General features: G+C 41.8%; 2 protein-coding genes across 9 annotated transcripts in view; one reads left to right on the forward strand and one right to left on the reverse strand.

The window, feature by feature from the left end:
* POLQ (DNA polymerase theta) overlaps window positions 1-9,587 on the forward strand; it is a 51,147-nt gene extending 41,560 nt beyond the window's left edge. For all 3 annotated transcript variants that reach the window (XM_032678928.1, XM_032678929.1, XM_032678931.1), the window contains 5 exons: window positions 1,010-1,121; window positions 2,713-2,837; window positions 4,331-4,484; window positions 6,228-6,343; window positions 9,109-9,587. In XM_032678928.1, the coding sequence (XP_032534819.1) occupies window positions 1,010-1,121; window positions 2,713-2,837; window positions 4,331-4,484; window positions 6,228-6,343; window positions 9,109-9,222 (621 nt within the window). In that variant the 3' untranslated portion in view covers window positions 9,223-9,587. The remainder of the gene's footprint in view (window positions 1-1,009; window positions 1,122-2,712; window positions 2,838-4,330; window positions 4,485-6,227; window positions 6,344-9,108) is intronic.
* Window positions 9,588-13,149: 3,562 nt separating this feature from the next.
* Window positions 13,150-26,721, reverse strand: part of STXBP5L (syntaxin binding protein 5 like) — a 193,752-nt gene continuing 180,180 nt past the window's right edge. For all 6 annotated transcript variants that reach the window (XM_032677824.1, XM_032677822.1, XM_032677821.1 and 3 more), the window contains 6 exons: window positions 23,841-24,080; window positions 22,569-22,929; window positions 21,441-21,606; window positions 19,479-19,590; window positions 18,886-19,106; window positions 13,150-17,836 (listed from right to left, as the gene is read on the reverse strand). In XM_032677824.1, coding sequence (XP_032533715.1) covers window positions 17,795-17,836; window positions 18,886-19,106; window positions 19,479-19,590; window positions 21,441-21,606; window positions 22,569-22,929; window positions 23,841-24,080 — 1,142 coding nt within the window. In that variant the 3' untranslated portion in view covers window positions 13,150-17,794. The remainder of the gene's footprint in view (window positions 17,837-18,885; window positions 19,107-19,478; window positions 19,591-21,440; window positions 21,607-22,568; window positions 22,930-23,840; window positions 24,081-26,721) is intronic.

The following is a 26,721-nucleotide window of genomic DNA, read 5'->3' on the forward strand; positions in this document are numbered from 1 at the left end:
TTTTTGTTTGAGTTCTGCCATGATTGTTCAGTAGTTGCTTTGTGTGTTCTCCCACTCCCAGTGCATTTCAACTGGAGCTGTCAGGGTTTTGGGGGATGAGGGTGGAGAAAAGCAGCTGTATTCGTGCTTAATTAGGCACTGCTATTTTTGGTCTGTGTTTTGGCCCAGCCACCTGTGAGAGTCTGTTCTTTTCCTGCCAAGTTATGTGAAAACAAGCACTGATAAATGAGAACTTTGTCCTTGAAGGGAGCATCTTGTATAAACTGAGATTAACTGGGGCCTCAATATTGTCTGACGGCCCTCCAAGGACACTTGAAGAAGAAAGTGAAGAGGAGGGTGATGAAGTAAGCCCCCAGACTCATTTAGAAAAGACCCCCCAAGGTGTAGCACACAGGCGCAGGGAAATTCCAATGTACACACACGTGTGCAGAAGGGACACCACTTACACAACGGGGGGAGGGACCAAAGACCTCTAGCTGGGCGGTGCTGGTCGCACCTGCCCAGGTAGATATCACGGGTTAATTGTATGAAAAACAGATAGCTTATGCTGGGAGCAACTTCAGGCTTCACATGGAGGACAACGTTGCCTTGGTGGGGACACCTGCCATTTTGTGAGGCTGCTGATGCTCCGAGGATGCAGCTTCTGCTGTGAGGAATTCTAAGCATTCTGGGGTTGGTAAGACAACCTCGTAAGTAACCCCTGAGCGAGTTGGGGCTTGGCTTAGGGGCTTGTTTCCCTTCTCGTTCTTGTTTCTCGACTTCTTGTTTTGTTGGCTACTTCTTTGTAATAAATATTGTTTTGTTGAGCTTTCAGCAGTGTACTGGTTTCCGTTTCGGCAATCTCCCTGCTACAGCAGCATGAATGGCTTGGACTCAAAGGTGGTCTCTTCTTGAATACTTGCCCTTGTTTCCATACACTTGTCTTCCAGTGAATCACATTTCGTTTTTGCTCTGCTTTCTCTGCATGGCTCACCGTATGGTTGCGGCTCTTCACACTGTCCTCTGGCAGATTTGCTATGGAATCATCTATGGCATAGGAGCAAAATCCTTAGGCGAGCAGATGGGGATTGATGAAAATGAAGCTGCCAATTACATTGAATCCTTCAAAGCAAGATACACAGGTTTGGATATGGCATTTTGGGAGCTGGGTGGTGGTGGTAGTTGTTGTTTTTAATTCCTTCTCTTCATGTCTCTTTACATCCTAAATTTGTCTCAACCTGCTAATCCTATGTCTTGAAAAAGCTTTTAATTTTGAAAATGTCCAGTGCATGAACACAGCAGTTTGATACTTCATAATGTTTTACTCTATTCTCTGGTTTCATTCACCTTTAGGACTTTGTTGTTTACTTATTACATTAATTATTTTGTTGTTATTTTAATTAGCGAATAAGCTCTAAAGAGTAATTTTAAAGCTCAACTTTCTGAATAAGAAGCATGCTTTTCCTTATTAAAACATGCACCTTCAAATGATATGCAATGCAACTTTAGACCATGCTTCTTATAATTTTTAAATATAACCATTTCTTTTTTCTGCTCTTGCCTTCTGCTTTCATGGAGTTGTAAACTGTTTTGCATGTAACTCTTAAATTTTTATCCAGCTGCTCAGAGGAGCTCTCCCATGTTTTGTAAAAAGACGTTGTTGCATTTCTAAGAAGCATGTTAATTTTTAGGAAAGCTATCGTGAGAATAGAGCTGCAATCAGAAAACGAAGGGGAGGGCAAATGGGGCAAGAGGCAGCTAGCTCTAATCATAGAACTTGGAAATGAGCTGGAAAATTATGTTCTGAAGATTTAGGGTTTGTTTCTTTAGGAGACAGATGCTGAGAAATGGTTTTAAGAGTCTAGTCTCCATTGATTTCTGGATAGCCTCTCCTTTCTGACTATTAGAAATGACTTTCTGCTTCCTCTCTCTCAGTACATGTGCATACATACAAACTTTGCAGTGTACCTTATATTGTAACTTCACTTCTCATGGATTTTCACTTGATATGTATTGCCAGGCTAACCTGCTAATTTACAAACCTAATGAATTGACTAATGCTATCAGTCTTGATTTTTAATAGTTCCTTTTACATTTTATCCTTTGTAAACTTCGAAAGAACCTGTATGAAGTTAACTTTTCCCACTTTAGTACAGTTGTTACCTGAACTTCTAGTGAAAGGAACTCTTTCCTCTCTCACCTTTCTTTGACCTTAGTTTCTTTTTAACACTCAGTGGATTCACTCCTTCCCTTGCAAAGTGCAGGTGGGTGAGTTTCTTTCATCCTGGAATCTGAAGTGACACAGCCTGAAGTCAGGCAGCCTGAGGCATCAAGGGCTCTGACTTCTGCTTTCAATTTACTCTCTTCCTACTACTTGTCTTTCCAGTGCTGGTCCAAGTTCTGACCTCTCCATTATCAATAATACATGTATGACCCTCTATACCTGGGCACTGTGCGGAATGGACTTCCTATCTCCTTGTGCACAGCCAGATATCCTGACACTATGCACTCCCTTCCACCTCAAAAGTCTGAGTAGGTTTTGCAGCAGAGCTGCAAATAGGCTGAATGAGTGTTCCTGTGCTTTTGTCCACTGATGGGCTCTTGAAAATTTAAAGAATTTAAAGAATTACCTCTGTGCTGCTTGGGTGTCCCAGGCAGCTTTCAATGATCCCAGTGAGAAGTCAATATGGAACATCAGCTGTATTACAGAAAACTTTCTCTTTCCCTGCACAGGGGTTCAGAAGTTCTTAAGGGAGACAGTGCGGAGCTGCCGAAGAGATGGGTTTGTGCAGACCATCCTGGGAAGACGGCGATACCTGCCAGCTATCAAAGATCCAAATCCCTACAGTAAAGCTCATGTATGTCGAGTGCAGTGCCTTTTTTTTTTAAAATTTTATTTTTAAAGGATTAGGTTTCTTTGCATAGCCATATCTGCGGTTTTACAAGGTTTGTGAGCCATCTTGGTCATGACCTTCCACTTCTCACTTAGTTCATTGTTCCCTTAGTTGTTCTCTGAATAACAGAGCTTTTGTCATGGTCTGTTTGACGTCAGTCTTCTGTGACTGGGTGTGCAGCTGTCATCACTGTGCTAACCTCACTTCAGAACTCCCACGTTGGAAATGGAAGTGAGTAATTTATTGAAATCAGTGGACATGATTTTAAAAAGCCTTCACACAGTGATATGCTTTAACTCTTCAAGCTGAGTTGCTCCCACTCAGCAGTCTTCGTATGTTACATGCTGTCAGCTCTAGAACAAGAAAGGGCATTTAAATCCTATATTTTTTGTGTGTTTGTTCCTTTTCTTACTTTCCCTCAAAGGAAAATTGCTCTAACTTGTTAGGCAAATATTTATTTAGTATATACCTTTGCGTTGGCATTATTTTTTTTCAAGGTCATTTTGAACACGTCTGTCATAGACTCTGCTTCAGTAAGAGTGAGTTGACTCCCTGGGAGATGTTGGCTCGTTTTTGTGGGGAGGAAGGATTATACTTCTAAGTAGGAAGCTGGATCAGATTGTGTGGAATTAAAGACTAGAGTAGAAGAGGGAGGAAGTGGGGGAGTTGATACTCCAAATAGTTGACAGGGAAACAAGAAGGCTGTCAAAAACCTTTTGAAACTATTTGACTATTTGATCTGAAGAATACTTCAGCAGGAAGCTTTGTAGATGCATCTTCTGTTCAACTTTGATTTATTCTTTAAAATCATATTAAAGAGCAATTAATGAATTATCTACACTTTCATTTCAGCATCTTCATAACTTTTTGAATGTGTTTCAGTTCTAACCAAAGAGAGAAGAACCTTTGAATACAATTTTCTTGTCTGAGGAGGGAATTAGTAGAGAGGTTGTTTGTGTCAATAAAAAATGGTGATCTGGTGTGCTTTTGCACAGCTATAATGCTCCGACAGTCAGAGTTCAATGTAGAGACTAGATTGTTAGTCCATGAAGTCCAGCTTCTTGCCTTTGGTTATCTATTCCTGATGGTTTTGAAGATAGGCAGAAGTGTCGTGGTGCTTGGATTAACTGTGAGATTTTTCTACTCCTCGTGAAACTGTTACCATGTGTATAAGCTTCTCCTTCTTGTGGCTTGTGACTTTTGCAGGTTATTACCCTTGATATTCATTAATTTTAAATTTGTGGAAATCCTTTTCTCAGTCCCCTGAAGAGATTTTGTGTCTGAAGCTAGTCTATAATGTGTCTTTCTTTCAGGCAGATAGAACAAACTCTTTATCTGGAAGTTTTATTACGCCTGTGTTTGGTCATATATTTATTATTTTTAATTAAGTACACATGACATGCTGTATTTGATTGATTTTTTTTTTTGGAGTTTTGAGAACAGCTATCTTTGTTCAGGCAGAGAGACAGGCTGTGAATACAACTGTTCAGGGATCTGCTGCAGATATTGTCAAAACAGCCACTGTGAACATTCAGAGACGCCTGGAAGCTTTCTCCTCTGTGATCAAGTCCCATGGACATCTGGAGAACTCCTTCCAGAGAGATAAAACCGGTATGCTTGCTTCTCCTTTGCACACTAGAGCAAAATTTTCAGTGTTACTAATGTTAAAAAAAAAAAAAAGCCTGAAGAAAAGTTAGTACCTTTGGACCTAGGGGTGGGAAATGCTTTGTTTCCTGACAGTGGTAAATCTGTGTTCAGTAGAAAAAGAAGTCATGAGGAAGGAGGGAGAATGTCTGCTCAACACACAAACTAAAACAAATGCTGTGATCAGAACACTGACATTACCTCAGAGCAGATCCTGCAAAGGTTGGCAGTGAGAGTTCATGTGTGATGTGGTCTGTGATGCCACCACAGAGTTGTTCAAAAGTAGGAAGGTGAAACTGAGCAGATACTCTGGCTTCAGAGGCCGTGAAAAGATTGAGTGGAACAACTTCTAGTTCCAAAAATACATTTTTTGATTAGAATTAAGACTGGAATTTGTTGGCTGGAATTTGATATACAGAGGCTCCATGGGTGTATTCTATGAAGCACTTATCAGCATAAATTTTTCCTGGCTGCAGATAGCAAAGCTGTGCTGCGGTGCTCATTCCCAGGGGAGTGCCACGAAGAACTTTTTTTTTTTAGTGTAATGCAGACAGTGTTTTTTCACCAGTCATATATTTTTAGAAAGACAACTTAAGAGATGGAGTGCTATATTTCTTTGATAGTTCTTATGCTTCAGTCGAAACATGAAGTTGTCTTAATATGAAGAGTCTGATTTGTAAACTAAATAATTAATTGCCAAACCTCTGAAAATACATCAGGGAGTTTTATTTTGGAGAGACAAGATTCAGAAGTCAACTATGATTAAAAGGCCTATGCTTGGCAGAACTCCACAAGCCTCCAGGAGCTGCAGCTACTGAACTTTGGCCAATGTAATTGTAGGAAGTCGAGTAGATGCCTTTGTAACACTTTTTCCCAACACTAAGTGTTTGAAGAACTGGGAGAAATTCTATTTCAGCAAGTTAGAAATTCCTGGGCCATCAGAGGAACATCCTGCATCATGTGGCTTCTTCAACGTTGCTGCTTCAGTGTGAGGCTTGTGTTAGGAACTGATGCTTTGAAACTCTCTCTGTGAACTGAAGTCCTCCTGTTAGCTAACCTGAGAAATAAATAACATTTTAGTGTCTGTGTGTGAGGTTGTATTTGTTTATTTTAAAAAATCAACAGTTTTTACCATGGAAGGGTTTGTTTTATGTTTTGTCAGGGAAGGCCTATCAGGATCCTGTTTTTTTCAGTTGCTTACTTGTTTATTCAATAACTGCTCTTTTTTCCCCCCCCTCTGTTTTACTCAGTAGCTACAGTTTCAGAAACTGCATTTGGGAGGAGGCTTACTGCTTTTTTAGACTAGCCACTAAAATGTTTCTGGAAGAAAAGCAGAATCCTAAATCATTGCCAGAGAGAATGTTGTAAACCAGCTTCTGATTAAAGTTGACATGATTTTGTTTGAACTTTACTTTTAAAACAGATGGTTCAGGAGACACAACTGTCTCTTGGTTTTGTTCTGATTCATACCTTTATAATGTAAGGCTGAAATGTTTATGTCTCAAATACTTTTCATTAACATTTTTCCCTCAGCTATGAAACTATTGATAGAATAGTAATGTTTTGTGGTTTTATCTGTAGGCATGGGCTTTTCAAGTTTTAAGTTTCTCATGTTCTTTTTTTCGGCATTAGGGATGTGCAAAGGTTTTTGTTACAAGAAACATGCTTTTGCATCATCGTATCTAACAAACTCTGCTCTTCACATGGTAGGAAGGCTGTCGAAAAAGAGAAATGCGGGGATGTTACGCCCTATCAGCGGAGGTTTCTTTATCCTCCAACTGCATGATGAGCTCCTCTATGAAGTTGCAGAGGATGATGTCATCCAGGTACAGCTGTGCACTCGCTTTTTCAGCTCTCTACTGCATGACAGTATTTCAAACAAGCTTTCCTCCAAGGAGCTTATGTTTTCTTCCCTGGATCCCCTCTCTCTGGGTGCTGAAAGGTCTGTGAAAACCAGGTTGAATCAGGTGAAAAAATATGGTTCCATGCTTGATACCGTCATTTTCAGACTCAAACCATCCCCATGACTGAAGTTCATTTTCAACTGTGCTTTGCTGCTTATAACAGCAGATCATTCAACTTCTCTGCAAGGCTTGATGAGTGAAGTAGCTTAGTACTTTTGACAGGTGTAGGAGAAAGTGTTTCCTCATCTGGAGGTATTTTTGTCTTCCTGTTTACACTCTGGTGCCTAACTCAGAACATGTATTGTTACAGCTGTGGTTTGTATTCTGTGTAGGGAAAGGAGGATTGTGTTTTTTTAGTGCTTGTTTCCTCATTCCCTACCTGTCTTCCTGGTGGGAGCAGTATAGTGCTCGTTGGCAGCACGGTAGGAACAAGAAATGTGCTGTGTGGACTTAAGGTGCCTTTCACGTGCGTATTTGCCTGTGTATGTGCTCTTCCTCCTTGAAGGCACTCCTGTGCCTGGGTACAGAGGTTTTTTGTGTCTGCTTTCAGTGGCAAGTGTTCTAGCCATGTGCTGGCAGCTCAGTGTTTTCCCAAGTCCTGAGCACAAACACAGGAAGGCTACCTGGCCTTGCTTTCATATCTTGGGGATATGTTTCTTCCACTTCTATACATGCACATCTTTAGTGACAAAAGGTCATTTCCTGATGGCAAATAGTAGCTCCTAGTCTGAGAAAGCTTTCAATGTATATATAATATTTATTTATATATATATATATATAAACAAAAGGTTTAATATTTTTCTCTTGAATATCATCTTGAGCTTTTGCTCATTTTGACAGCTTTGGTCAGACATCTGCTGCTTCAATCTAGTCAGGCTGTTTTAGAGATGAAAAGGCTCCTAATATTTTTCCTGTAGAAAACTGAGATTCCCTGAGTATAGGCTTTTACATCTTTAGATACTGACTTCAGGTTATCATGGTGTCCCCAGGAGAACTGGAGCCAGGTGAGTGGATTTACTTATTATTTATTGTATTATATTTTTTTCATTAACAGCCTCAACTTCAAGGTCAATTATTACCACTTTTTCTAACTTCCTTTGGGTATATTTCTATCCATAGATTTTCTGAGCAATCACTTGAAACAGCAGGTTTTCATGTCTCCCCTGCAGCACAGCTACTGTCCCTGGCTCCAGGTGCAGCAGCCCTCATCTGATGCTCTTTGCTGGTGCTGTGTGCTGGACCTGTGACCATTCTCAGAGAATCCCCTTCTGTATGGTTCATGTGGTTTTTTTTGACATACTGGGCCCCAACCTGATCAAGGCTGGAGTAGTTTGAATACAGTGGAAAACTGATCTGTGCATCATGCAAGCAACATTTTCTGTGATCCAGAATTTCATTTGCTTGCTTTTTCACAGTAGTGTGCCTTGATTAAGCCCTGCTCAGTTTTTAATCTCTGATAACCCCATTTTTTTCCTGCCCAGGCAGTTATTTTTCATCCTATTTTTGAACAGTAGATTATTTCTGTCCTAATTCTCTACCCTGCTTCTTTCTACTCTGTACTCGTCTGTGCCGAATTACATCCTATTTCAAAGCATTTTTCTAGGTTATCAAGATCATTTTGAAATGTTGGTATGTAAGAGCATAGAGGTTTGGAAGACAAATGTCCCCCTGATTCTTAGTGCTGTTGTAAACTCTTGTGCTCTGATCTCAAATCCTCTCCCCCATTTCCCAGCAAAAAACTATGGAGAAATTTCTACAGTTGGGTACCTGTGAGGAAATTATGAAAATGTGTTGAAGGGTCAGAAAGCTTGAATAGTTCTACAGACACAGTGGCTTCTAGGTGAGCTGAGGAATCACCATAAATTTAAAGCCTCTTTTCACTCTGCTGTGGAAAGGTTCACGGATGGGTGTGGATTGAAAGACTTGTTCAAATAAGCAATCCAGGACAAGCTGGATTCTGCATGGGTCTTGGGGTAGGAAAGAAAGTCCCTTTGTCCAGGGCAGGTTTTTACAGTCAGGAAAAAAAATTCAGTCTCTTATAATTCGAATAGTTGCAGAAAGAACTGTTTGGTTCCCTGGCTGTGTACTGAAATGAATTTTTTTTTTAGGAATACTTTTGGAGGGCAGAGAACAGTTACCTCACTTGTTTACTAGAGGGCAGGAGTTACCTCAACAAAACAGTGAGGGGGGGCCTGGGCAGTATTTCCAGCACCTGCATTGAATGTGATCTGCTTTCTCAGAGATTTATAGTTTGTGTTTCACAGAGGGCTTCTTTTGCCAGCATAGCACGGAGGAGCCACCATTCTTTGCTTCTGGTGTATTTGTTTTGTGTCTTGCTTTCGGTATGTTTAAGTTTTCAGAACAGACTCTATTAAATTACGCAGGTGGGGGAAGGAGGAGACTCTGCAGGACACTCAAGTGTTTTATAGAAAGTTAATCTTGCCTCTTTTCTGAGCAGTCTTAAACAGTGCAGAACCAGTCACAACTGTGTGCTGCATAAAATCTTGCTGGCTTTATACAGTTTCTCCATTCATAAACCCTAGTCAGGATTGAAATGTTCAGTTGCATTCCCATAGGTGGTAAGTCAGTGCAGGAGAGGATTCCAGGTGTCTGTCCACCCCAGTTGTTGACAGAAAACCAAAGCACTGAAGTTACATGTGTGTCTGATGGTTGATGTTTTCTTGTAGGTCGCTCAGATTGTGAAGCACGAGATGGAAAATGCCATCAAACTCTCAGTAAAGCTGCATGTTAAAGTGAGAATTGGACCTAGCTGGGGAGACCTGCAGGACCTGGAGCTCTGACATGCAGTGCAGCTTTCTCACATGTGGTGAGGCAAAAGGTGCCGAGGACTGGACCGGGCAAGGGCCTGCGATCACCTGCTGGCAGTGTGATCCTCCTGTGTCGTGTTTCTACAGGCATCGATGCAAACTGCCTTCTAAAATGTGTGGTGGAAGCTAGTACGAATTCACCAAGTCAAACCCTTCAGAGCTCAGGCAGAGCAGTGAAGCATGTTTACAGAACTGTGAAATTACTAATTGCAAAAAGAACAGTATTAAAATGAATTCTGTTATATTATACTTGATATTGTACAAAACTCCAAAGCCTAATGAATTTATTACATATGAAATGAGCTGGATTACTTCATTAAAACAATGCACAAAGATAATTTGGCAGTTCTTGTGTGTAATTGTTTAGGACAAAAAAAGTCACTGTGATTGCACTTGATGTAGAATTTTACAGGCCTCTGCCAGGGTTGTCTTGTACTGGATTCTGCTGATGGTACTCAGGTGCTCAAGTGGCTTTACAGCTGGCTGGATTTCTGAGCAGCTGTGCAGCATTCACAGCGAGTAGAACTGGTGCTGGTTGGATTCTGACTTTTAAGAAAGCATTTTGGTGACTGACTGCTGTAATCAATCTTACTGCTACCTTGCAAACTGACCTCAAGAGGGATATTGTTTGGAGTCTCTTAGAGTTATCACCAGCAAAAACATTTTAAAAAATCAAACTCAACGTATTGGTTAAAAACTTAATGGCATTTCTTATTTTTTGTGAAGAAAAAAACCTGCCCAGAGATGTTTGAGGTATGTGTGTTGGAGAGGAGTCAGGAATTGCTGCACAGTGGTGAATGACCTGTGGCTCTTCATTCAGAGACCAGTCTCCTAGGGAAGCCTCACACCCTGTGTGTCAGTAGCCCCACTAAAATCTGCTCAAATTTCCCCCAATGTTTGCCTCAGTCTTTGATTCCGACCCAATGATGGGGCAGGAAGTTTTTCTGGGAATTTAGGCTTGTCAAGCTGAGCTGGTCTTGAGTCTGACTGGGGTCATCTGCTGGGATCAGATGCTTCAAAAGAAGGAGCTTGCAGGGAATTGATCTGCAACTATTTGGCATTACTCTCCCCACTACTACCTTCTGGTCTGTTTAAATCTCACATCACATATTTTTGTTTCCCTTCCAGGCAGATGTGATGGTTATACGAGGTCAGCTGTTTAGTTAACTTCATACAATGCCTGACCTTGGATTCTGTAATTTTCATCATGTAGCCCTTGTATGCTACCAGAAAGGGAAGACAAGTGCTCCTGTCATCTTCCTTATGTCTCTAATTATTATATCATGTCTTTCTTCTGCAGTTCCTCCCTAATATAATCAATCTCCATCTTCCATTCTTGCCTCCTGTGAGAAATTTTCAAACCCCTAATTATTCTTTCGTTTCTGAACTTATGCTGGATCCTTTTTGAGCACTGTACTTTTGAAGCTGCCTTTACAGCCTGATCTGAGAGGATGCACACTTGGCTTTCAAGAGGGTTTGAGCTTGTTAACTTCAAATGTGGCACTTTTGGCATGGCCATTATCCTGACATCAGAAGTACCTGGCACTGAGGTTTGAAGGATGCAGTGAGTTTTCAAAGATGTCAATGGGTCCTATGTACAAAAGGCTGCATCCCAGACTCTGATCTACCACCTCCCTGTTGTGCAGCAAAATGGACACGTGGTATTGAGTCAGAGCCCCAGGTGAGGATGCCTTGACTGCCCTTCTCAGCACCAACTTGGCCCTCTTTCCCATTCTGTATTTCACTTTACATTGAGATTTTTTGTTTTCTTCCTGCCCGCTCTATGCCGTGGTTTTCTACAACATCTGTCACCTGGTGGCTGAGCACTTTATCCACAACATTTAATTGCTGTAGTTTTTTTTCTTACCTTATTAAAGCTTTTGTTACTAACAGATCTGAGCCTTGGCACCCTGGTGCCTGACCATTTGTGTGCTCTGCCTGTGAAGATGCTGGGTTGGACTCATTATCAATTCACATGGCCTAATGATTTCCTGTCCCTGGGTGTCATGCGGTGACACACCTGTGCTGTATTTCAGGCCTCACTGGGGCTGCTATAATCTGGGTTGCTTGTTCTTTGGCACATTACAATATTTTCCAACCACATATTGTCTTCAGAATTTCCAAAGGATGGATGTGTATTTCCCAACAAGCTCTCTAGACAGAGGTAATGCTAATCAATAAGGGGATTGACACAGATCCAAACTATTTTGCCTGACAAACTTGATGAGTTCATTTTAATTAAGCAGTAATTTGGAGCAAATGAGAAGATAAAAGGTAGCCACTGCTCTGTGGCGTTTGAGTCATGTTATTAGGATTGGCTTTGAGCTGTTGCCTGATTGCTGCTATTTAAATTCCTTAATTCTGATTAGACTTTAACTCTTAGTGAGACTGAGCAGAAGAAGCAGAAGAGAGCTCAGGTCAGGTAAGCAGAAACATTGCCCAGAACTATGCAGAAAAGGGTATATGCTATTTTCTGAAGATGGTAGAAGGAGCCTGGCTGCTCACATTACTTACCTATTTTTGCCTGTGGGCCCCTATTCACCCACCTCGGATGGGCTGAGGCCTGTGTTTAGTTGGAAATTGGGCTTTTTGTTAGTTCAGGACCTGATAACCAGAGTGCAGGTCTCCTTGTAATCAGAAGGGGATGCATCTGATGGTGTTTGCTCTCTGTTCCTCAACTGGTTTCTGTGTCTCTTCACAGTCCACTTCAGTCTCCTGTTATTTGGTGCAGCCCAAGACAAGGACAGATGAACACTGCAAAAGGGGTAAGAGTTCTGTTTTGCAGCCCTGTCACTTAGTGTACACAGAATTGCTACAGCAGCCTAATCCTGCCTTGTGCCCTTGTGCTGCCCTTGCGTGGCTCCTGCAGGTGTGCGTCTGTCTGCCAAAAGAAACTGTGTTGGGATCCAGTCCTGACCAGTAGCTGTGGTCATCAGGAACGCCTTGTCTTCACATCATGTGAACCTGTGTGACCCAGCTCCTCACAGGGAGAGCCTGTGCCCTTGAGCAGCCCTGTTCTGTTTGGTTCATATTTTCTTTCTTGTCAAATGACTCAAATTTTGATTCAGCTGCCTACTGGTATGGGGCAGAACTTGCCCAGCCTTGGTAGGAGGAACTCATGCCTCTTGGTCCTTTTCCTCACATGCAGACCACAAGCTTGTTTTGCCTTGGTCTTTCTGCTGCAGCTTTCCTTCTCTTCCTGCCCACTAGAAGTGGTGAGAGGCAGGTGACAACTAATGACACTTGTAATCTGGTCTGGTTTGGTCCTTTTGCCTTTCTCCCATGCTACTTGCATTTCATTTGGAAGAGAGTTGTAAAGTTTTTCCTGTAAATACATAGCTGAAAAGAGGGAGCTGGAAGCTCAGTACCTTTTGCTGACATTTTGAGCCTCTCTCGGTAGAACAACTCAAACATGCTGTGGGGAAGTGCCCTTTGATGAGTACACTTCTGCCCTTCTGAGACCTCAGCTTGTAGGTGACTTTTTTTAATCTGAAGAGAAAGTGATGTGAAGGGTGCCATTGGTTGATTGGGAAGCCCAAGTATAAGGCTAGGAATATCCCTGGGGGCTGGTACTGCAGTTATGAGCTCCACGTGAGCTCCCTGTGATAAACCATGGGATCACTAGCTGGCATATGGGTTTTGTCCTTGCAGGAGCTGCTGGAGGAAGGGAGGTGACCATGCCCCCTGCAGCAACAACCACAACTGCATTTTTTTGTATTCCTGAATGATTGAGTAGTGTAAACTCCATCCAAAGCCTTTACACAAAGCATGCACTTTTGAAATACTATAATAAATTTAGGAGTAGAGGTTGGAAAAAAAGAGATCTACACCAACTAGTATCAATTCTTTCCTTTATTTTCTTTCCCTCCTTTTTTTTTTTTTTTGTTGTTGTTACTGGGGATTCGAAACAGCCTCAGTTAAAGATGCCTTAGTTTTGTGACACTGATTTAGGATACCTGTGGAAACAGGACATGGTTAGCACAGGAGTGTGTGCTTCACCCCAGATTAGCCTTCGTTCTGAGAGACAGGTAATGACTTGTTAACAAACCCCACACATATTAAGTCCACATTTCCTTGACACTGAATCTGAATATTTGTTGCTATTTAAAAAAGTACAATGTTTGATTTGTTGATTTAATCACAAAACAAAACACATGAATGGAAACACTCATTTACGTGACTATTGCTTATACACCTAAGATGAAGAGTTGACTACAAATGGCCACACGCTGTTCCTTAATGAGAGAGAGTGTGTTATTACTAAGACCATACCAAGGCAAGAGAACCATTCAAGACTGAAATATGCTGTGCTTGAATTCACCTTTAGGGTATGGAAAAGGATGTATGGGGGCATGGCCCAAGGTATTTGAGGGGTGTAATGAACCAAAAACTGGGGTTTTGCCTGTGTTACAACACACATGGTTTATGAATGAAGGAGGCCTGAGGTTGCATGCAGCTCTCAAGTTCCAAGTGGTTTCTTCACTTGTTAAGTCCTCTACTGAAAAAAAAAATGTTTGTATGCCCATCTTTGATACAGTGCACACACTGTGGTGTGAGAGGGATTCTGGAAAAGGAATATATACTGTTTTAGAGGGGGTTTATGTGATAATTGTATACAATACATGTAGTAAATAGAGTACTTCTGTCAAATATTCATGTACCAATCTATGTTCTGGTACCATAGGGAATGTTTAACTGATGTATGTATTTGAACCATAGAACTGTAAAAAAACTTAAAAACTCCCCAGGTAATTATACAAAACAAAATTTCTGTTATCCTGTCTTTTAATTCAAGATTTGAAGTTTAAGTTAAAGCTCTAGGAATTTTATTTTAATTAATAAAATAGCTTGTACTTCACTGAAGACTTGCCAACTCTGCAAGCTTCTAAATAATCTAATTTAAAGCATTTTCTCTGTCTATCTACAGCTCTAGACGTAAGATTAAAAACATCTGGTCAAACCCAAAAGTATGAGTGCTTTTGGAAGGTCTGTGTATCTGGTTTTGGATGTGATTGTTACAGAGGTCCTGGAAAGAAGAATGTGAGGGAACAAGGTATGCAAATGAACAAACAGCATTTTAAATTGGCCAATTATTTCCAGCCAATCTGGCCTGTTGTAGCTGAGGATTGTGATGTTGGAGATAAGTCTAAGCTTAGGATTTTGCTTGAGGTGGTGCTGTCTTAGTGGGAAAGGTGAAAGCACAGAAAGATTTCAACATCCAGTGACAGCCAGTGCCCTCGATTTTCTTACAGCCAGTCACAGTCTTACAGTCTTTCTTACAGTCAGATGCTGTGCTCTTTGCTTGGAATGCTGCAGCTTTATGCCTTTCACTAACAGACTTTAGTAGTGTTCAGGTCAAGCCTTTCAAAAATCCCACACTCCCCCTCATTTCACAATAAATCAACCAGGCAAGAAGTTTTCCTCCCTCATTGAACTTTTTAAGTGATGGGTTTTTTCCACATACATGGTAAATCTTGATAGAAAGCATTTAACAGTGTGCACTAACAAACTTATACAACATATACATTACATATATATATTATATATATAGAATGTTCTATATACAAACATATACAACTTTTTAGATCTCTACAGACTACAAGAAAATTGATAATTATAGTCACAAGTGGTGAACTTAACAGAAATAGCAATTGGTAACTAACTGTCTGGAAATATGTAAAATATATGAGTGGAAAGCTGTGACCTGATGGGGAGTACTAGAGAAAGGTTGCTTAAAAGTTTAGTAGTAAAAATTGTAAGTTTGAGGGCTGCTAAATTCTTGTTTCTCTGTTGCATAAAAATGCAAATGGAAATTTACTGGCAGGTTTTTTTACCCTGGTATTAAGCTAGAGACTGTTGGCAGCCAAAGTCAATCAGGCATTGTGTAAATGTTGAAGACACTTTTCTCTCTGGATGTGCTGCAGTGATTAGCAGTTAAAAGTTGCTCTTAAATTTTCATACAATTCTCAAACAAGTAAGTGGGCTCTCGCTCCAGCCTGACACCATTTCCACTGAAATCAAGGTAATGGAGGGCTCGGCAATGTCAGCTTCCTACGTGAGGTACAGCCAAAATCTTAGGCAGACCTGGTGCCCTCCTTGTCATTGCAGTGACCCGATGGCTGCCTGAGCACCACCTGTAGGGCTGCTTGGTGCACTGCTGACTGTGATACACCAGTTCATCATGGAAAGTAAGTTGGCTGCTGGAGGGTTTGAATGCTGCCCCAAATGGTTTTGTTGTCCAGAGACTAGTGGTTTTGGATTGTAGACCAGAGCACAGGCCATTGCATATATGTTTAAACAGAACATCAAATTGCTATAATGTTGTTCTCATTTACTTCTCATTCTAGATACCTGGTTAGAGCAGTGTGTCCTTACAGACACAAGTGGTCAGTTCTGTGACCCAGCCACTGGAAGGAATTCCCCAGCCCGGTTCCTATTGGCATCAGAGTGATGAGTTTGGCATTTACTTAAATACACACACAGAGACACATCCTCTCGAGTCATGGACAACTTCAATTCCTTAGCTCTCAGCAGAAACCCAGGCATTGCTGAGGCTTTGACCTTTTTCTCAACAAGTTTCTACAGTTCTCACAACATAGGGTGGTTTCTCCTGTGCCAGAGGAACTTGTTGAGTCTCATTCCCGGTTGAGCTAGACCTGTCAGGGCCATCATTTTGATTTTGCCTACAGAGAAATGTAAAAGTCCCGTAAATCATGAAATTTGGTTGTGCTACAATGTGAATGTGAAACTTAATGCCCCAAATCTCTTCCAACCCTTTAACTTGTGCAGTGGGCTGATAGTGAGGCCAGACTTGTGGATGGTACAATTTCTTGGGCTGCATTTTATTGTAGGTAAAGGAAGAATATGGGAAAGACATCTTTGAGAGGAATCATCTGAATGCTATGATGCCACAAACACCAGTGAAGTTAAGGTCTAGTTAGGAGAGGATTGTGCCTGTCTGAATCAGTGTCCATCAGGATTCCTTGAAGGGACAGAGGATGTTACTCTTCTTCTATAGAAAAATTTTAACTGCTGTTTTTCCAGCTCTTCCTCACTTTCTTTTTCTATTTTGAAACTATGTCCAGGCACATGAAAACAATCCTGTAGTGCCTTGTTTCCAAGCCAATCTTGGAAAAATTTCTAAATTAAGAGTTCCACTGTGGAACTGTGGAAGTGAGGCTCTTGGAGGCTAATGTGGAGCATTCTTATGGACTAGGAATCTATTTGCATGGACAGGCAATAGGTTCTACTTACTGTTATGTTCTGTAGCTGCAGGCTGCGGAGTTTTTTGCAGAGTTCACTGTAGAAACCAAGCAAACCACTTTGAAGCAGAAGCAAATTACTTTTAGCAGTGTGAGCAGAGAATCAATTGCCACTCACCTATGGTGTCATTTTATGTATGTGTGTTCACAATGGTTTTCCACGCTCCTCCTCTGACCCATCTTTTAGTCTTGCTGCTCTGATCCCTCTCTCTCTCTCTCTCTCTCACAAGTTTTGAGGGGGTTACTGTGCAGGTCCCTTCACATAATTTCAGCTGAGCACTTGAGCAACATCACTGCTCTGCAAGCTGCTAAGCAGAATTTGACAGGACTGTGGTTTCCCATATTGCCTTTCTTAACTTGAAGAAATGGTTTCCAAAACTGATTTTCTATTCCTGCTACTGAGAAATAAGGCAACCAAGTGATACAGACTCCATGGGGATGAAAAGTGCCGTGGCCCCCTTCAAGGACAACTGAGATGAATCTGGAGCACATTTTAAAAAGTACAGATAAGGATGACGTGTCATGAGCTCTGAATTGCAAATAAACCATCTATGCTCCTGTTTTAATGATGTTTCAGATAGTGCCTGTTCAGCTACCTGTAAAATCTGTAAATTTTGGGCATAGAATTTCAAATCTATTTTCTTAGGAGTTAAAGAGCACTGATTTCAAGCAAGGTTTTTCAAGGGAAATAAATAGCAGATAAGAAAATGCAGCTCAACTCATTTTTATGTGGAAAATGGTAGCAAACATGCTTGAAATGTACTGGCTTTTAATAATGTCACTTTTAAAAAATAAAGATTTTTGCTATTTAATTTTTTTTTTCTCAGAATAGAAATGAATCTCATTTTCTTCGGTCACAACATGCTGTCTTTTTCTCTTTTTTTTTTTTTTTTTTTAAGATGGCAATTAGTCATGCAAAGTTTTATAAGTGCATTAACATTTGAGTTTGTACAGAATATTTTTAACCAGACACACCCCCCACAGTTCATACCTACAGCTTCTGAAAAACTACATGCCACAGTGATGGTTGAGTTCCTTTTGGAAAAAAAATGGGCCACTGCATGAGCCAGCTGTTGGAAAAAGACCCTCATGATTCCAGCTTCCATCTCACGGTCTGTAAAATTTCTCCTTGATGTCCACTGTGATGAATCCAATAATAGTAACAGGAAAACATCTTCTAGGAGAAAAAAACTGTCTCTGGCCAGTGACTGGTAGATTTGGGAATTAATGTTGCTTCCCTGAACAGTGTTCTTAATAAAGCCAAAAGCAGCTTCTTTGAAAGTCTAAAACTGGTACCACTTTTTGTCCTTGTATTTCAGCATCACCTACAGAAATGGGAAAAAAACCAAAAAATGGCAATAAAACACTGCCCTACATATGAGGTACCACACATGACCTAGGCCCATTAGCTGTCACAAACTTCATAATTAAAGAAGGAAGAGCAATGCAGTACTTCACTAACAGGGTCATCAGGTCTTGAATCCACTGAGATCTCATATTTAATTTCATAGTTATTACATTAAAAAGTGTGTTACCTGCTATTGATATTTGTTAGATTTTCCCCAAGGAGCTTTAACTACTTTTCTTCTTCAAAAACTAAAGGTATGGCGATAACCAAGAACTTGCTTTTTATTCGTATAGAAAGAAGCTTATCTATGGAGCATAATAGATATGCTCTGAATATACAAACTTTTTGCAAACTTTGGGGCACATTATTCCTGCCTCACACATACAAAAGCCAATAAAAATGTAAAGGTCTTGTACATGTGATGCACATTAAATGAAAAACGTGCATTTTGGGAAGTATTCTTTAATGTTGTTTTGTCTTCAAGAAAAATCACTTTAGTTGATTCCCAGTCTTAACAGCGTGGGATGAAAGAAGTTTTCCATTTAGAGCTCTAAGCACAGAAGCTGTCTATTCCAGGCAAGCCCTATTCTATATAACTGTACCACAGTGTTGTACTAGTAATGTTCTCCTCCTCTTCCCAGTAAGATAAGATTCCTATATACACGTCCACCTACCTGTTTTCTGCCCTACTGCATAGATGTGCTGCATTAAGTGGCTTAAAAAAACAAATCATAATGAATTAGTGAGAAAGGCAAGATGAGAAGTGCCACGTTCTAAATTCAGAGGCTAACAATGGATGCTCATTTACAGAAACATGAAAGGAAGGGGCGTGCAGTGGAAGTTTATATTTGGCATTCTCATTGTTTGGGAGCAGGAAAAATGGTGTGTCAGTTAACAGGAGTACGACCTCCAACAACGTGACTGGGTGAAGGGAGAGAACTGCACTTTACCTTCCCAAAGGGAAGCAAAGGCTCAGTTGCAGGGGTGGCAGTTCTTAGTTCTGGGTGTATGGTGCCAGGGCCCTACCTCGTGTGCATGTTTGGAAAACGCCTCCGCGCTGGCCATCATGCTCGCAGTCCTTTCATCCAGCTCTCCCAGTTTCTGTCCTCTCTCATCAAGGGCAATGCGTGCACGAGTCAAGTCCCCAATGACTCCTCCTGCGGCTCCTCTCACGCCTTCAATCCCACCTGATCCAGGGATGTGCTGGGCGAGACTGCGAGAGGCTTTTCCTGCCGTAGCCTCGCCAACTGCAAAGGAGAAAGGGACAAACAGACAGGAATAAGTTCCTGGCTGTGGCTCTATCAGTGCTTCTCAATCTCCCGCTGCAGCCTTACAGCAGTGATGCCATTTGATGGGCAAATGTGGAAGACATTGCTCTGTCACCAGCACATCTACAGTGCAGTCGTAAGCCCCTCTCTCCATTGCTCAAAAGAAACTTTCAAGGTGAAGGAATTATGGGAAGGCAACCAAGGACCCTCCCCTCCCTTCATTATGTCAACTTTCTCTTTCTGTAGGTGATCTAAATCTCATGTACGACTCCATTCCTAGATGACAAGGGCAGGGTGGTCCTGTGAATGACTTTCTGCCAAAAAAAACACCAAACCCAGTAAATTACTCACAAAGCTCCTCTCTGTCAAAAGCTTGTCCACTTCCTCCAAAAAGTCCTTTGAGAAAACCTCTGTTTTGGGCTTCTGGTGTTTCCACAGGAGTAAACAAATCTCCAAGCATGTCCTAGCAAAGCCAGCAAAATGTCCATGTGAAAAATTAATGAGGTCAAACCAGTCCTAGGTGCTTTCTTTATTTGCATTAACAAGCCACATGCACTGGATCTAATTAACTAGTTTTTAAAAAGAGTCTGTTGTGTGAATACTATGGTGTACTTAACATTCATGTTTCCTGACAGGCAAATGCTTGGGCTAACTAGATTCACTCATGCTTTCAAAGGCACTTGGCTTGTCGCTGCCCACGCCCATGTTCATTACCAGAGACAAAAATTTTCAGTAATGCAGGATGAAAATACCAGTGATAAGATCACATTTTGCTTAGAAACTGCAAAGGTGACACTATACTTGAATAAACAATTTGTTGTTTATTATTTGGTTTGCTTTAGTAATTACCCAGGCAAGCTGGGCAGTCACTCTGCTTTTTATAGCATACCTGAATTCAGTGCTTGATAGCAGTTCAGAGAGTTTGGTGGTTTGTTGTTTGTTTGATTACCATAGGGTTTGTTTGTTGTTTTGTTTTAAACAAAACCCCTTACCTTCCATACAACCTTCCCACTGTGCTGTTATTGTGCCATCAGTAATGCTAAATAAGCACATCTGCTGAAGGCACTGTCATGGTGCCACATCTTGGAGCAGTTGACCCAAACAAATCTCAGGCTCAGATTTATTTGCAGCAGTACTAGGAAAAGCCAGCTCTCTGAAATAAAACTGATGAAGAAAGTGTGCAGTCCCAGTAGTGGTTGACACCAGTGAGGCTGTGTGCACTGGGAACAGTTGCTGCCCTGTTGCTCAGCTCTGTGTTTGCTCATCCAAGCCCCAACAGGCAGATACAGCTGTTGTGTTGCACAAAGCACTTGCTCCTGGGAGGCTGAGTGCTAGGACAGCGCTGTGACTCACACTTACTGCTCCTCTGCACAGTCACCTGCTCTGAGGAGAGAAATTACTGCAGCCCTTGGAGCTTAAGTGGAGGCTCTCATGCAGCCTAGCTTTGTTTTCCTAGGTAGCATGTGATACTGGGTCATCTGCTTTTTGTACACATATAAGGACTGTGCAAACCTTTTTTTGCATAAAACTAAAGATAAAAGCAGCCCTAGTCCAGCAGTAAATAGAAGTAAGGGCCTAATTTCCCTTGGTTTCCTTGTTGTATGATGCTATTAAGGCTAATAAAAAAAATTAAATCTGGCTGGTAACAGCCTCTCACTGTAGGCCCATAGTCTAAGATACATCAGTCAAACCTTTTGATTATTTTAAAATTGGTTCCCTGCAAAACAATCCCTTCTCTGATGTGCAAAAGCTTGTGTGCAATGCTCATTCCTCACAGTGCTTTTTCAGACTTGAGACAGACAGTGATGCAAGTTGAGCAGCTCAGCACATGTTATTCCCTAGGGCATAATGAGTGCTGGCAGGACTATTTCTTTTACATTTCCATCCTAGTTTACTGCTAATTATATAACCTAGAACTTATTCCTCCCTCTTTTTTTTCCCCTTTTATTACTCATGTTTCTCCCTGTAACCTCTCACAATTCCTTCTCTTCAGTAAATGACATTTTCATTTGCATTTTCATTGTAAAAAAGACCCCAAACCAGCCCATACTTAACATTGTAAAGACTTATTGCACTTACTGCACTTGCACTAGGTGCAAGTGACAGTGCATGAAAAAGCCCAAAGAACAATAGAGCTGCTGACCTCTCTGTGTTGCTTTGGCATCATTTAGTCAGGGCAAGTGGAGAGGAACACATCTGTCCTGCTCCTGCAGCACAGCCTTCATTTCAGTAGATGTGTACCGGTTTACCCCTGACAAGTCAGGTCACTGGCCCTCCCACACAAAGGCACCACAGTAAGAGTTTGAGCCCTACCTGTAGATTGTCACACATCTCCTGGCTGTATGTCAGGCGCTGGATCTCTGTGGGAGAGCTGAGATACAAAGCCTGCCCTTCATTAGTGAAGCAAAAGGTCCGTGCTATCCTCATGTCTGTTACAGGCAAATAGTTGATGTCCAGCAGTGGGCGAAAACTGGGCAAACTGAGAAGAAGCAGATTGCCAGGTTACTCACCAGTTACCACACATGGCACACCTGCTCTGTGGCTGCATTTTAAAATGACATTTAAGTTTATGCTTTTCATAACTGGAACAGTTAAGTGTAGCTCTAAGCTGAAAAATTCTTTCGTAAACATGCTGTCTTCTCATCATACTTCATTTGCTTGAATAGAGAAGTTTCACCTGCCTTGCCTCAATGACCTTAAGGCTTCTGCCACTGTCTGGGTTTGGGATGTGCATGTGGCACAGTACAGCTTGTGCCATGTGGCTGGGCAGTTTGTAGGGTAAGGCTTGGCCCCAGTTACCCAGGGACATCTGCAGGAAACGGCATGGCAGGGCCCTACTTCCACCCTGTGGACAAAGGCTCCAGCATTGCCTTTGCTGTCCTCCAGCTTCTCATGGTTTGCTGTTTTGGACAGCACTTTCTAAAATTTAAATGGCCTAGCCAGGGAAAAGGGGTGCAGCAATGTGAGGGTATGACCACAGGGCTACTGCACAGTCAGCTCCCTGGGGGAGGTGACAAGGAAGGGAAACCAGGTGCTCTGAACAGGAAGTCTCCAGAAAAGGCAAGAGTGGGACTTGCTACTTCACATGGGATAAACAGTATCCTGCTATGGCTGAGTTCTGTACTCTATACCTGACCCCCCATAACTGAGCAAAATTATCAGAGTTTTCTTTTACAATAGGTAAAAACCATGAGCCATCTACAGTCACAGGTACGGGATTTCTATGAAAAAAAGGATCTGGTTTTGCTGTGCCCCTGCTTTAACTCCCCACATGGAGACAGCCCAAGAAGCAGGCATGGCTGTGGCAAGGCAGGGAGTTAAATGCACCCTCCAGGGAGTTAATGCAGAGCATCGGGCACTCAGGACCAAACATATGTGGAATGTGGTGGCACTGTGCCACCTCTTTGCTTAGTTTTGCCACAAGATTAGTTAGATAAGTACCTCAGTGTCATGATGTGCCCATTGGCACAAAAGCACGCCAGACAGACGCTGTTACAGAGGGTGACCACATCTGCTCGCAATAAAAAGGACGTTTCGGTGATGTTGTGGACATAAAGACATGTTTGGGAAGGCAATGAGAAGACTTTGGCTTGTTTTTCTGAACAAATGACTGCAAATTGATGATCACCCATATCCTGGGAGGAGGAAGGGGAATGCATGACAAGTTTCCTTTTCCTTGTTTTTTCACCGTCATCAGCACTGTGTGGATCCCTCCATACTTCATACGGTGGATGTGTCAATGTCCCCATGCAGTCCAAGCACGCGAAGGTCAGCACGGCTCCTTTCAGCGTCAGAACAGTGCCTGCAGAACATAATTTGCTCTCACTGACACTGGCACCACAATTAGACTGGTTGTCAGTGCTGCGAATGCGTGCAGCGCAGCTGACATTCAGCTTTTGTAAACAGAGCAAACACATTAATCTAGCTAAGGTGACAGGTCTTGCTTGCTCAGTTCTTTCTGACTACACAAGAAGGTGACCAAACAGCCTGAAAAAGTATCAGGCAGCCAATATCTATAATAGTGGATATTACACATGCTATTGAATACCATAAAGATAGCCTGTTGTTTATCTCTACATTATACTAGTAGGATATTTATTCCCCAGCAGTAAAACTGCTCTTCTTAGTCTGATGACCTTCCAGAATTGTTTTTCCTAAACAAAGTGTGGGTGGGAAACCTCTGTTCCTGTGCATTATCTGCTTTCCTGTCCATTTTTTAAGCACATACTGCCTCTCCTCAGACCTGACCTCTCTCAGCCCTCTGTTCTCTCTGCTACACCATCTGTCACTCGCTCAGCCAGGGATCTCTCCTGGTACAGCAACCTGCCAACATTTTTGTTTCCTTTCCTGAACTCCCTTCTGCTTCTCTGCAGCTTTCTGAAAGAGAGACAGCCAAACTGTTCACAGCATCCCAGACAGGACTGCACAAAGGACTGTATTTTCACAGTATGAAGGAACTCTGCTAATTTCCCCGTCCTCACAAAAAACATTTAACTTTGCCCATGACACAAGGTAATCTCCAGAACTAACACAACCAAAGTGTCTCAGTCCATGAAGCTTCAGGTCCCGCATGGGCATCTTTACCTGTGTGCCTTGCATGTAGCGAGTGACCATTGCTTAATACATATATTAAGAAATTTCTGCCCAATCATGCAGTTATATCCCCAGTTGTACCAAGATAGATAACAAACAGAAAAAGAGCTGCACTCTTACCACTTGGTGACACCATGACTGGCTCTGACTGCCGTAAGTCGTCGCTAGCAGGCAGATTAAGGGAGAGGATTAAAACCATACCGAGGCCCGTTCCAACCCAGAGACAGGGGGAGACAGCAGTGTCGTTCTTTCGGGCAAAGGACTCCATGAAGTACAAAGCTGTAATTGCTTCCTTTGAGTCCCTGTCGATACTGGACACACTGGAGCTTCGGGAGCGGCTGAAGGAGTTTTCCCTATTTTCTGCATAAATAAATACAAGCAAACAGGCATAAATTGGTATTCCAAGAACAGGCACAAGCCTGCAGAAAATACAAACTCCCTGTAGGGTACAGAAAATACAGTTTTCATAACCTGAGCAAACATTCTGACACTAGTACGATACCAGCTTGCTGCCAGTATACAAATAAGAGTGGAAAATGCTGTCAGACCTCATCAGTTAGATCTGCATTAGAAATAGCTGCTTATTATGGAGATTAGCATAGACTAATTAGAATTTACAACAGCCTTAGCTCAAAGGACTTGTTCTAAATAGCACAAAATAACTTTAGATCCATATGTTACCAATGCGTTTAAAATTAATCCATGTATCTCATTGCTGCAGGACATGAAGGGAGATGCCATTACCAACTTCACAGCACGTGTCCTTTGCTCTGCTCTTGTTAGCATCACTAGGATGTTCTAGCATTGCATTCACAGCCATTGTTTATTGTCAAGCTATTAATAACTGCTCTCTGGGGAACAGACACCCATTGCTAAACTGAGCCCATAACCAAAATCGACTCTGTCTTCTCAGGGAGTGAAGTGAGAAACCTGCTCTGTGCCCTTGGCAACAACTGCAGAGTGAGCTGGCACTGACTGGCTCATCTTCCTGCCCAAGCTTTAGCAGGCAACGTGGAGAGCCAGCTGGAGACAGAACTGTGTTGTCCTCACTGCAAGTACACAGGTTCAGAGAATCTCTCTGAGCTTTTCAGAGAAAGGTAACAATGAACAGGGTCTGACTGCTGTAGGGGATAAGGATCTCTGCTTTGCTTTGCCTAGTGCCAGGCAGGAAGTACTGGCATTAGCAGGAACTATCAGTGGCAACACAATGGAGGCTATAAAGCACACTGAGGCTAAAAAGTTACTGAAGAGGAAAGGAGCCAGAAGGAAGATGGGAGTAGGGCTGGCTGCTAGCAAAACAGTTTGTGCCAGTGCTGATGTTTACCAACCTGTAGTCAAAAATGGGGTTAGATCATTGGAAACCCTATGTATGCTCTTCTGTAACAATAAAAACTGGCCAGGAGAGCCTGGAGATGGAGAAATAGTTGAAGTTACCAGATCTGAGGTAAAGGGTTTGGTTCTGAACCTATCACTATGAATTAGATCTGTATCTGGTAGGAAATTATCCTTTGTGTAGCTCAGAAGAGACTCATCTCTTCAGAGTCAACAGAAGTGTCTGGAAAGAGGAATACTTTCTGCTCTTGTTGAGGAATAAAATTAGAAAATTACTTTCTCACATAGTCCAACTTAAAACTGAATTAAGCCTCGTGTTGTATATGTGGGTCCTGCTCTCCACCAGAAGCAGCGTTTTTGCTGGTGAACCTCTCCCTCAGACAACATATTGCAGCATTGTATTCCCCTACACAGATGTCTCAGTGCAAACTGCTGAAGTCATCCTCTTCACCACAGCTACCTGGGGATGACTGGAGAGAACCACAGGAAAGCACTATTGGCATTGCACCAAGCATTACTACATACGTACGCTACCTTAAAAGTTGGCACGCAGGGATGAGGGCAAATTCTCCTGCTACTCTTCCACACTTGGGCCACCTTTGGTTCTTTGAGGTCATCTGTAACTTGTCAAACAGGAGCTTCACAAGATAGCTGTCATTGGCACTTCAGTCCCACTCTCACGGAAGAGAAACTTATGTCTGCTTGAACTTCCAAACCCTGCCCTCACCCCGTTTTCAGTTTCATGTAGGCACTGTTGTAGCTCTCTAGTTCTGTCTCGGTACTGCTCAGTGTAGCTGCATAAAACTGGGATTGTTGGTACATCTACAAACACAGCTTCTAATACCTTGAGAATTAGTGTCTCCCATAACCCCAAGCACTTCTACTTCTCCTGCAGTGGACTAGTTGGCCCAGCTCCTTCCTGAGCAGTGACAGCTGCCAGGTAAAGAAAGGAAGACAGTAATTTCAAGGCAGAGATCATCCTCCCAAAGGTTACCTCGTTTTAAAAAAAACGTTATTATGTAATTAATTTTCTCTTTAACAGGTGTATTAATATCACAGTCACATAAAATTCAAATATGGTGGGGCTCAAACTAAGAAAGATGTTGAAAGGACAAATGTAGTTAGTGTAGGCGACAAACACAGAACTTAAAATATATGATGTGCCATTTGCATGTGTCATCAAGCTTTCTCCCTCCCTAAATTAACAAGAAATGTTCCTCACTCCTGTGCAGTACAGTTAACTAATACATCTCTGCAAAACTGACACTAACAGATAGAATCTTTGGGACACTTTTGGGAACATACTGTGCCATTTTCTATTAAATGCACTACTCAAACTGAAAATCCAAAGATCAGCAAGACGTATGTCAAAATTTGTTGTCATTAAACATATCTGAACAGCAAAGGCTGCAATTGCTATGTGACTTTATTGGCTAGCTCTAAAGCAAGGTAGAAATCTCTGCTTTTCCTAGGTTTCAGGATAAAATTTAGTTAAGGCTTGTTTCCTGGGACTCCTTTCTCAAAAGGTTCTACCCCAAATTCTTTATCTAGAAACCACTCTATTGTATCCTAGAGAAACATAAAAGCACTCCAAGAAATTTTAAAACCATGGCATATCCTTTGCTAGTATGATTGCTATGTCTTAAAATGAGATTCCTTCTTCTCAAAG

The sequence above is a fragment of the Chiroxiphia lanceolata genome, chromosome 2, assembly GCF_009829145.1.
Source record: "Chiroxiphia lanceolata isolate bChiLan1 chromosome 2, bChiLan1.pri, whole genome shotgun sequence".
NCBI lineage: Eukaryota > Metazoa > Chordata > Aves > Passeriformes > Pipridae > Chiroxiphia > Chiroxiphia lanceolata.